The sequence below is a fragment of the Ruditapes philippinarum genome, unplaced genomic scaffold, assembly GCF_026571515.1.
Source record: "Ruditapes philippinarum isolate M1 unplaced genomic scaffold, ASM2657151v2 ctg1652_1_1_1_1, whole genome shotgun sequence".
NCBI classification, from domain to species: domain Eukaryota; kingdom Metazoa; phylum Mollusca; class Bivalvia; order Venerida; family Veneridae; genus Ruditapes; species Ruditapes philippinarum.
The window spans coordinates 98653-111637 of record NW_026857665.1 but is presented as its reverse complement, the minus strand read 5'-3'; the positions used below and the strand labels follow the sequence as shown (position 1 = coordinate 111637).

At 30.2% G+C, this 12985-nt stretch overlaps 1 protein-coding gene across 4 annotated transcripts in view; it reads right to left on the bottom strand.

The window, feature by feature from the left end:
• The window catches only part of LOC132750529 (beta-arrestin-1-like), an 80354-nt gene that overhangs the window by 34967 nt on the left and 32402 nt on the right, over positions 1 to 12985 (bottom strand). Inside the window, exons 1-2 of one of the 4 annotated variants that reach the window (XM_060740523.1) lie at positions 11753 to 11889; positions 262 to 353 (exon numbers count right to left, since the gene is read on the bottom strand). In XM_060740523.1, coding sequence (XP_060596506.1) covers positions 262 to 353; positions 11753 to 11823 — 163 coding nt within the window. In that variant the 5' untranslated portion in view covers positions 11824 to 11889. Of the gene's footprint in view, positions 1 to 261; positions 354 to 3943; positions 4092 to 7533; positions 7596 to 11752; positions 11890 to 12985 lie in introns of those variants that run through there. The other 3 variants (XM_060740525.1, XM_060740526.1, XM_060740524.1) reach the window with 3 other exon arrangements.

Below are 12985 nucleotides of genomic sequence, written 5' to 3'. Positions count from 1 at the left end.
GAAGGGTTGGTCATACAGGTTATTTAGTTACCCTGTGTCAACCAGGGTTTTCATTTTTTATCAGAGGCAACAGATGTGCCAACGAAAACAACCGATTTGGTCAAGGATCAAGTGGGATATTTAAATCTACAAGCTGAAAATACAACCAATTTTAACAGCATTTAAACTGATAATATGTAATATGTATCACCAATCTGTAAATAATGAAAACCCTGGTGTCAACAACTGGGCTTTTTTCACTGTTTTAAATCTTAAACTTACCTATAGGGTCTATATGTGTGAGATGATCAATGAAATCTCTTTTCCCCAAATACACTGTAACTTTCCCATTAGGGCTACTTTTCTTGAATACTCTGAAAAATACAAACAATTTACCACTTAATCAAACATGTTGTAAAACCATCTTAAAATATCTCTTTCTACAACATAACAGGTCTCTCCCAGTTGTTTAAAGAAATAACCTGAAAAAAATGTAATTTCTTTAAATTACTAACATACAGATAGATGGAGCACAAAATAATATGGTCAGATTTTATGGCAAGATGAGCTATAAATCTTAAAGAAATAATATTTACTTAACCTTGGTATACCATGGTATTTATGATGTTTACATTATATATGTGCAATAGAACAATAATTTAAGACTATCAGATAGTTCATTGTAATTCTAATATATTTTAGAACTGCTTTATTTCAATCTGAATAAAGTAGGTTGCTAATTAAGAATAAAGAGCACAACAGTTTGAAAGGTACATGTACTTCTTTTAGTTTATAAAAATTTATTTTAGTTTGATTGTGTTGAAAGTTATATAAGCTTATTGAAACATTCTCGAATTTGTTCCTGAAACAAACCAGTAGCAATGTATGTAAAGTTTCTTGCACAAGGAAATACGGCTTGCCCCTGCCAGGATTTTAACCCACGCATTCAACAATCCTACTGATAAAGTTCTGATACCAAAAAGAGGGAGATTTCTTTAATTTGTGAAAATTATTTTAAGAAATTTTTTTGAAAATATGGCTGCAGAAAGTGGGAGGCTCCCGCTAAAAGTGGGAGAGTTCACATGTATGAAAATAACATACCTGTGTAGTATTAAAAAACCTTTTAATTTCATAGTATTGAATTAAATTATTAAGTTATGTGCCTTTTAGAAATGCATTCTAATTTAAAAATTGAATGAGTATTCCAAGTTTACAGTGACATTTTTTGAGAAATTAGCCTAAGAAGAAAAAATTCAAGTAAAAAAGGTGCATAACTTTGCAAAATGATATTAAAGACTATTTGCACTTCTTTTGTAAGTGTACATGTATATCACGTTTAAAGTGAATAACTTTGATAATTTCTGAGAAAGTGGACCTTAACAAAAAGATTAACCAGGGCTAATAATGTAAGCTGTAAAAGGCTCCAAATGTAAGTTGAACAAGAGCTGTCGGAAGGACAGCACGCTCGACTATTCTAAGTGCTTGATAGTAAAAGAGCCTTGATAATGTTAAATTTTTTAAGTTCACAAAAGGGCTTATTTTTTTTTATAAATTCAAGTTATAGGCCTTGGAGAGAGTCTAATTATACAGTATTGGCTTGACTATTCGGAAGGTAATGTCACAAGGGTGTTTTATTGAGTATAATAATACTAATTACCTAAGAATACATAAATTTGACAGAAAAGGTACAAAGGCTTGTTATTAAGATGTTTTATCAAGTAAATCACAGCTTTATTATTATTAATGCTTAAATTGTCCCAAAAAAGGCACAAACCCTTCAGTAGTTATTGAGATAACAGCTTACAAGCAAAACTTTACCATGAATTTCTAAGTTGAAAAAGGGGAGAAAAATCAGCCTAAATGCAAGATAGAATTATGGATCTTTGTCAGTGACCTACAATTATGACTCTAAATGCATACGTGAAGTTTTAAATAAATATCTTTAATAGTTATTGAGATATGTAAAACTTGCATGTAAACATTAACCAAGAGACTAAGTAGAAAAGGGGATATGAATCAGCCTTAATGCAAGATAGAGTTATGGAACTTGGTCAGTGACATACAATTATGACCCTCCAATTATGACCCTACGTGCATGTGTAAAGTTTCAAGTAAATATCTTTGAAGACCTTTAACCTTTAACCAAAATTTCTAAGTTTCAAAGGGGCAAATAATTCTGCAAATATTGCAGGCAGAGTTATCCAACTTGTCAATCTGATGTACCTTGTTACTATAAATAAGTATTGTAAGTTTCAATTGAATATCTCAAGCAATAATTGAGATATTTGACTTTACAAAAAAACTTTAACCAAAATTTCTAAGTTCCAAAGGGGCATAATTCTGTCAATATTGTAGGCAGAGTTATCCAACTTGTCAATCTGATGTACCTTGTTACTATAAATAAGTATTGTAAGTTTCAATTGAATATCTCAAGCAATAATTGAGATATTTGACTTTACAAAAAACTTTAACCAAAATTTCTAAGTTAAAAAGGGGCATAATTCTGTCAATATTGTAGGCAGAGTTATCCAACTTGTCAATCTGATGTACCTTGTTACTATAAATAAGTATTGTAAGTTTCAATTGAATATCTCAAGCAATAATTGAGATATTTGACTTTACAAAAAACTTTAACCAAAATTTCTAAGTTAAAAAGGGGCATAATTCTGTCAATATTGTAGGCAGAGTTATCCAACTTGTCAATCTGATGTACCTTGTTACTATAAATAACTATTGTAAGTTTCAATTGAATATCTCAAGCAATAATTGAGATATTTGACTTTACAAAAAACTTTAACCAAAATTTCTAAGTTAAAAAGGGGCATAATTCTGTCAATATTGTAGGCAGAGTTATCCAACTTGTCAATCTGATGTACCTTGTTACTATAAATAACTATTGTAAGTTTCAATTGAATATCACAAGTAATAATTGAGATATTTGACTTTACAAAAAACTTTAACCAACGCAGACGCCGACGCGGACGCCGACGCCGACGCCGGGGCGACTACAATAGCTCTCATATTCTTCGAATAGTCGAGCTAAAAAGGGGCATTAACTTTGCATAAACTAATTTTATGATTATCTGCCCTTTAGAAATGAAATCCTTTTGTGACTATTAACAAATACACTAAGTTTGAAAAGAATAGCTTTTATAGTTTCTGAGAAAATTAACCTTAATGAAAAGGTGTGAACCAACACAAACGCCAATGCCAATGCCGGCAAGAGCTATTTCATGACAATGGCTCCACTTCTTTTCTTCGAAAAGTAGAGCTAATAAAACAAAGTCGAGGCAAAATTTCACAAAGCATAAGTTATGTATATAATGATTTAGATAAAAGCATTATTTATAACTGTACAAAATCTATTGTAATTCTCACACTAGAAGAACAGTAATTTATGTAATTCCTTTTTATTGCCCCTAATTTGCTTCAACATTTTAAAACTGAGAACTGGTGCATTTATCTTATAAGTTACTTATTTCTTCCTCAACAAGAAAATTATGACTCAGTAAAATTTGGAAGCAGAAATTTTAGAGACGTTTAGGCAATAATATTATGCCGGGATTTAAAGACTATAATGTTACGTGGGTGTATTCCCTGAAAACTGCTTACATTATTGTTATGCATTTTTCTATAAAAGTTTTAATGGAATTTTATACTATTTCAGCAAATAGTTCAACATTAATGATGGCAGTACATCATCCAATATAGTTTTACCTCAAATAAAAAAACTTTCATGTTTGTTTTGTTTTCATTTATTGTAAATTATAGTGCAATTGAACTGATATAAAAAATTGGGCTCTTTTCCATCATTATTTAATGTATGTAAGAATAAAGCTATTAGTGATTATTCAGCATATTATAGACAAAAAACAAACAATACATAGTTCAAAAATCAAATTTTGTTGCATTAAACACTTAACAATATCAAGAATTCAACTCTGTTTAAAAACTATATACTTACTCGGGAGCCTTGTTCACAACCATGTTCTTTCCTAAACTTTTATTTTTACCCCTTTCAAATCCTATAGTTTTTCCCTGATATATTTATTCTATCCAAATTTGACAACATCCGAAAACTAGTATAGTTAACAATAAAAAAAAATTCTGTTTTTACGAGCATTACATAATGAATGTCATTCTGTTTAAATTGAGAATAGTTTGTAAAATACAATATTCATTCTCTTTTACGCATGACAAAGTGAAAATCAAACCCTTACAATGTACACGGTTCCAAATTTTAGCAAAAAAAATAACAGGAAGGTCAAACAAAAAACCTGAACAATCCTAATTAATTAATGAAAGGTTCATCCATCATCTGAATCAACTTAATTTCAATTAGCAAAGCAATACAAGGGAAAACTCACATGATGTAGTCTGATTAACACTTCAATTAGAATAAAGTAGATTTTCTCTTCCATTACTCCATTGCCTTTCATTATTTGAAGAAAAATATATTCACAAGTGAATTTTTAATCTTGTATATTGTCTGTGTAAAAACAGTAAGAATTAGAACTAAGGCATTGTTTTTCCTGTACTTGCAAAATAATATGGTAAGAAATAATACTTTTCAAGTTTTCTATGATGATCAATATAAATTATTACTGTTCAGACATTTTTATGTCATCTATTTTGCACATGATTTGTGGAAACTTAAATAGATCTACAAACCTTACACAACTTAGATGAATCCTGGCCTCATGTAGGAAAAACTGTGTTCCCCCAAAACACAACCTCAATGTTCACTAATTTATATAGCAACAAGAATGACTGGTATGGTTTGTAAGAAATATAATCAAACTCAAGAGCTCAGAGAGACTCAAAAGAAGCAAATATATATATTTATTGATCAGAAGCAAATGATATGAAAACTGTTCAAAGTCGTACAAACATTTTCACTCTGTTCTTTGCCATAAAACATAAATAATTTGGGGATTAATGTCTGGTATACTCAGTATCGATCAAATGATCAAAGTTCAGTCACTGGATTGCAAGAATAATATACATATTTTTCATAAAGCCTCTGGCTTTCACATTTACAGATAGAATTTCATCTAGGTCATATATCAAATATTGTAATTTTTAAAGAATTTAAATAAACTCCTCTAAAATTACCAGCTGGACTTAACATGTGACAAGTCCTGAAAATAGCATGGCAAATTAACTTTTCTACTTTGCTGAAATTGGTGCAACCTGACAAAAGCAATGTTTCTGCTAGCCAGATATATTTGTTACATGCTCTGATCTATGTCAGTTCTGATTTAATAATGTTCCAGCAAGCAGACACTCTGGACCTCCTTGAAGTTGGTAGTAACTACTGAATTTGACAATTTTCCATAGCAATATATAATCACACTAAATTATGTTATTTTTTTATTTTTGCTTAAAATAATCTGAAAAACTTGCATATTCCCCACACTAAATTACCGTAAAGCTGCAGTAAGACAGTCATTACATATGAAGGCTGAGCAATAACTGAAGTTGTGTGAATCATGTAGACAGTTATCTGTAAACAAGAATATCATTTAAATAGTTGTTTCATGATGATTTTAAAAAAAACTTTGTTTGGTAAGATATTAGAATTTGGTCTGATATCAACTTATTAAATTTGACCTTTACTGTTGAATCATAATCCAGTACCATTACACAGTGTCACTCTACTGTGAATATTGCTTCCATGCAAAACCTGAATGTTTCTGGAAACAGGAGAAGGGTCAAACTTCTTGACATATAGATTAATACTAAATAAAAATGATTACTCTCGACTGTTTTGCAGGCTTTCTTTTGTGTTTGTTTACAATCAATTTTCATTCTAAGCATTGCATTTTCATTTGTCTTTATCAATCTAAGATGGGATTGTAAATATCATTTATCTGTGATCAAACATGAAAATGCTTCACTGTGATTTTAATTATGATAAAAGAAGACACCTGTATAACCAGCAGAAACCTTTGAAAACAACAAAACATGATGAAGAACTTTCCACTGCAGACTGGTTGATTACATTGTTCCCACATACAACAATGTCCATTTACTTTAATGGAAATCAACAGATCAGATATTATTCAGTCCATTTCATGATGACTGGTAATCAAAATCAAAAACTAATCAAACAAAGTAACTAATGGAATTGCAGAAAAGGAATCAAATATCAGTTTACTTATGCTCAATTTGGGCCTTGTGAATCTTTCACATAAATTATGCTCATTTGGGGCTTTCTTCTTTCCAATTAATGATTAAGAAATATCCGGACCGCAACCATAGAGTTTAATCTATTATTTTTAGTTGATGACATGAAATAGTGAGGGTGTAAGAATTGTTCAAAATGAATATATCGATACATATTTTTTCATGATTTAAATGAAATATAAAGGAAGTGATGTAAAATATATTTATTACATAACAACAATAAGAATTGAATTAACAACAATGTGGCATTATCTAGAGCAGGAAAAAGAGATAAATGAAGTAGTTTGAACTACAGGGTCTAGATATATATGTTACACTTACAAAAATACTTGTCTGTTACAAAGTGCAGGAACACATTAAGATTGGAGATGTAGAAAGGTATCAGATGATGCAATGATGGAAGAAGCAAGCAGTTGAACAAGAACTGAATTTTGAAACTATCTAAAGTCATTCAAACAATTTTTTTTATAAAACTACTTCAACTGCTTTCCTTAACAACACTCTTCTTCAATGAATAAAGGAGGTAAAATTGAAGTGCTTTTCTTCAATGAGAAGAAGGAAATAAACAGAAAGAAGGGAAGTAACTCTAAAGATCAAATCTGGATGTGAGAGCTTTTCTTGTCTGAGTGAGTGAAACACTTTACAATTTACTTTTTTCCTTGTTACAAGTACTATATTTTTCTCAAAATTAACTAAGATGAGTTCAGAGAATATACAAATAAAATGTCAAGAATTGCAAATTGTCTCCTCATGCTAATCACGACTGCTCCTAATGGTCTCCATTTTAAATAAATTTTATTTTCTTTCTTCCATAGATTATACTCTGCTTAATTTGATCTTTATCAATTCTACTTTTAATCTGGAAAATTTTAAGTGTTTTTTGTTTGTTTTTTTTTTAATTTTAAAAAGCTAAAATGCCACAGCCATGAGTACTGTGTTAAATTTGTGTGTAAACATGTATTTCCTTAGTTTTCAGACAGCAATGGGTGAAAAGTTTCTGCTCAAGGACAGGGTTTGAACCTATGCAGCCAGCAATCCTTAGATTACTTTTTAAGTCCAACGCTTAAACTCCTCGGCCTAATTCTATCACACTTTTTATTCAAAAGAAATGAATTGTTACACAGTTTATGATACACTACACGACAATATGTACCATTATACAACAATATTATAATATAAAGTATCATGATTCACAGCAGTGTAATTCTAGCCTGTGTCAGCCATAGAATTACAGACTGTCTAATTTGTTAGCATACAATGAAAGTCCTATGCCCTCCTCCTTTTCAGGCTCTAGGAGTACTAACAAACCTGAAATAACAGAACTGCATGTTACACAAACTATATAAGTAAACTGTATATACATACTTTTTAGGGACACTCCTAGTAGCAGTCTGAGCTTCACCAATACCCATTATTATTTTTCTTTTCAAGTTATTGTTTTTGATGGTGTTTTTTTTTTTTTTTTCAAAATTCAAATCTTGCACAGTTTGTTTCAAAATGTTATTACACTATAACTTCTGTCAAGAACTGTTCTAAAATTTATAGATATTGTAATACAGTTCAGTCTTGTATTATAACTAAATGGATAATTTATCCCTTTAATATCATCACCTTAAGGCTTAACCATTTGATATCAAATCATTAGATGACATTAATTAACATGAAAATCTTAAAATATTTAGAAAGAAAACATTTTATTACATACTAAGCTAATAAATAAAATGAGGAATATTGTGAAATACTGATAAAAAAAATTCAATAAATTCATTTTCTGTATTTTGACTGTAAAATTATATTTCTTTTCACAGCAGCGAAACATATTTTCTTTAATATTTTAATTGGAGTCTCAAATTCAGCAAACACACAAAGAATAAAAGGGAGTTCTATAATTGTTATCATAAGGTAAAAAAGATAAAGTATATATTAAATTTGTTCTATAAATACCAGTTTATTTCCTGATCTTGATGGTATTTCACTCATTTCAACCCCACACTTGTGAAATATTTATTTTTTTACCACTGATGAAAGTGTATTTATAGAAAAAACTTGAATATCCAAAATGATTATTATTGAAAACATAAAATACCAAAATATAATACAGATTATGAGACAACCAGTTTTAACTAAGTTATAGGCAAAAATATTATCGTGAAATGATAACCGGTTATAGGCAAAAATATAAGAAAGATATCCTTTAAGTAATTTATAAATCCCTTATGACGAAAAATTTATCTATGTATCAAAATGACAGTATAATATATATACTGACATACAGAAATAAATTAATGCAAGTCCAAATTCACCAAAACATTATAAAATTTAATACAAAATCTTGAATATATATATTTTATATACATGTATATAGAAATAAAACAAAGTATGTGCCAAGATTTTTTAACACAAATATAATAAATCCATTTTTTTTGTCAAACTGTGCTTCAAGTTAAAACAAACAAACAAAGTACAATTAGAAACTGTCAGTTTGTTTTAGTATTGTATGTCCTTGCGTTCTCCCTAACATTATGAAGTCATCATCAAGTTTGCATTTTCTAGAAATTATTTTCTTTAATCAGGAAACATAAGCCTCTTGCAGGGCTTTAACTGACAATCAGGTATGAATATATTTCAAAATACACTGTTGTCTTGGTAACACGATTCTATATTTCTCAAGTCTATATTTGTCACTGGAAACATGATTCTATGAAACACTATACATGTCTGCTTGGCTACCTTCTATTATGATAATGATTATTATGCCTTTTTTAATCTAATTAAATCTTTGAATACATTATAGAAACCATAACACGTCTTTTCTGCATCAGTGTTCAAAATGCTAAACCTCATAGTTACCGTTGTCAGCATAAGAAGTACCAATGTAACCATTTTAAGGATGAAAGAATGATGGCCATCAAATAAATCAATTCATTATTAGCCCAAATGGTAAAAGTCAACAGTTTCACCAGTGTCACAACAATTTTGTCACCTTGTTGACTTCTGTCACCACTGGTGGTGATTGCATAGCCAACTGTGTCACCTGGTTGCAGTTGAGTCATCAGAGCTTTGTCAGAATGCAGGGATGGCAATTTCTGTCTTGCAGAGACACATAAGTACAAGACATGCTTTAACTACAATTTGTATAGTACATGTACTGTAATGAACTATGTAAAATTCTTCTTGTCTTACATAGTTCAACACCTAGAATTTAATTAAGCTTAATTCAGGAAAGAACAGTCACACCTTTCATCTGTGACATTAGTCTTTATCAAAGATTTAATTAAGTGTCACCTTAAAAGTACTACCCCGGTATTCTAATGCTGTTATATCATGAAATAAATCAACCTTTTTAGCCTGCAAAAATTGTTTAACAGTATATAAATAACACATAGGTTAATGGGTTACAGTATATAAATAATGGGTAACATTCAGTAATTAAAACATAAGTTTATTACTCCAAACAAATACTTCATTAGGACACTGTTTCTATAGGTTTTTATATTTCAGAATTTTACTGTGAAAAAGTACACAATTTTTAGTCACATGCTAAACTTTAACAGTTAGAATAACTCCCAATGGCATATGGGAAATTAACATTACAAAAATATGTGAGGGGTAATAAATTATAATACCAAGCCATTAATTTGAAACAGACTGTTCTGTCAATTAGAGGGATTTTAATCATCATAATAATTTAATGAGTATCTAGCAACATTGTTCCAGGTGTCAGTTTAGGTTGGCCTTGCTTTATACCTGTGACATATTTACCAACAGCTGTTGCTGCTGACACTCCACTTAGGGATTGGAGGTTTCTCTAATAACACAGACTAAACATGAAAATTAACAATGTTAATATGTGAAAAGAACTAAATGCAAAAATAAAACAACTTGAAGAAATAATTTATTGCTCAAAGATTTTAAACAAGAGTCACTGTGACCCTGACCTTTGCTTAATTACTGACCTCAAAATTGACAAGGGTCATAAACTTAACAAAGTCCACATACATTATAAGGCTTTACCTTTTCAAGTTATAACCAACAAGGATTTTACACAAAGTGAAACTGTGACCTTGACCACTGACCTTCCATAGGCAATATCTCTACAAAGTTTCTTAACAATAGGCTTAATCCTTCTCACGTTACAGAGCAAAAGAATGATTTTCAAGTAATTGTAACTGTACGTTGACCTTTGACCTAATGACCCCTACAAGATAAATACACCTAGTGTTGCTGTCAGCTAGACATATGACCTACTGACATCAAAATCAATATGGGTCATCAACTGGCCATGACCATTCTCCCTCTTAAGTATACCTAATAGTAATATCAAGTTATTGAGAGGTTGTCAATGTGGCTAAATGACAGACAGAAAAATGTACAGACAAGAGCCATACCATAATATGATTAAAGACAATGAAGTTACCTTCCGGTGTATTAACAGTGCCAATGAACATACCACTGCCAAGTTTCCTAACTCTATATATTACAGCACTTTTGCATCAACAAATCTCTTTTCATATAAACAAAATCCTCCATAAACAAAACTCTGCCAGACAAAAATATTATGTTTTTATACTAAAATTACATCTCATGGCACAAAGCCATTCCACACTGCACTTCAAAAAGAGATGCTAACAATGTCTTGCTTTCTTTTTGATGAAAAGTCTCCCCCAATCCCCATATCCTCCTCCCCAGACACTTGTCTTCTGTAAAGAATTGATCTCTAATTTGAAATTAGAATTAACTTTTAATTGTAATTCAAATGATGTTTTTGCAAATGAACAAGCAAATATTACTGTAGTATTTCATCATGTAATTGTAAGTCAATCTTGTCAGACTGCATGTACTTATACTGATTTGTTTTAAGTTGCTATTATAAATGCCGGCACTCAAGTGTGTTATTACTGGCCACTTTAAAAATGAGAAAGACAAAATGATTATAATATAGCTTTCAGACAGTGAAAGTGATTTAAGATAATAACAGTTCCCTGTTATGTTTAATAGTGAAACACAATGGCATTATAAAACAAGATTATGTAGTGTAAGGAAATTATTTACTATAAACTGATCATGTTTCTAGTACAACAAACCCCTCATGCAGATGCCTAACAGAATTGTTAGAGCACAGGATAACTCAATGAAAATCAATGCAAGAGTTATGGGTCTTGGTCAGTAATCCCTATGTCGTTTGTGAAGCTTCAATGGGATATCTTCATTGGTGAAAGCCTTTAGCATGTAGTGGCTACTGTTTCTACCCATGTGACCAGTTTATACCAAGATCTGCAAGGACATCTGCCATCTGATCATGGTCTGCACTGTTTGCTTTACAGCCATTACTCATTTTGAATGTTCTTAAACAACTTAAAAATAGTTAGGTCCAGATTGAAAGATGGACAAGTCCATTTAAGATATTTAACAGGGTAAGGGATAATGAATTTTGTATTGCCTGCAATTAATAACAATGCATTATAAGTAAACCAAGAGCTCTGCCAGTTATAATGCCTATGTGATATAAGTCTAAAGGTTTTGTTAATTTTTATCACTACTTTTAATTCATGCTAATATGTAACTAAAAATAAAAGTTCATTACCTGCTTGTACTAAGAGTTAACCATGAGCCATGTGGATCACCATTTTGTAATGTCTGTTTATTCATAAACATTAGGTTACACAGTATTATATATCCAAATATCTAATATCTCTTTAAATCAAACTAAACTGTGTTGTTACATTATTCCATTTCTATATGAGTACCTTTGTCTGTTTCACTTCAATGACAACATAATATGTTAGGAGTTCCAACTAAAACAGTGAACAAAATATAAACTAATTATTAAAGGTATTTTTGACATTAGTTATATGGCAGCCCATAAATATTATTTCTATTAAACCCACTGGGTAATATATACATACAAGTATTTATACTTGGTGATATAACCTGTGAATTTTTTTTATAAATTATATACAAGTTGAGCATTTAAACTGACACTTTGAATGAATAAGGAAATCATGTTTATCCTATCCTGACTACATATATATATATATTATATGATACAGCAGGTAGAAAATATCAGCTTTTTTCTGTATAATATAAAATATTATATATGTAAATGAAAAATGATGCAATCTGTATCAACTGTGTAGATATATAAGATTTAAGCTTTTGTTCAGTTGCTAATTATCTTAACACCCAACCCACTCACCGCACCTTCACCTCTCTCATTCAGCAATGTAGTTATAGTCCATATTATCTTTATAAATAAATATAAAAAGGTCATTTGTCAGAATAAATGAGTAAAAAGGGTCTTTGTGAAGCTTCAATCTACAGAAAGTTATTTTCTTGGGCATTATTAGCAACATATAGTGACTATTGATGTAATCAACTTGTTCTACCTAATTAATTAATTAATTAATTCAATTAATTAGAACTGTTGTTCATTGTTAACATTCTAGTGATACTAAAATCTAGCAACTGTTGGCTGCTGGCTGGCTAATTGCTCTATTTTAAGTGTATATTACATACATTTTTTGGGTGTTGTTAAGTCAACTTTAAAACAGGTTTCTTACAGATGCTTGCATAGGCCACGAGGCAGTTTCTGTATCTTAGTCTATTATCTGTAAATTAATTAATTATCCCTCCTACTATGCCAATGAAGCATACATGACCATTCTATAATTTACTACTCATCTAAAATGGCTGTTAAAGCAATTTAAGTCAAGTTTTTTTATTCATTTCTCTTTCTTTTACCCTAGCAAAGATCTTGTTACAGACTGTATTCATACTACAAAGTATTAGAGATGGAAGTAGATTTAACTTATCATCA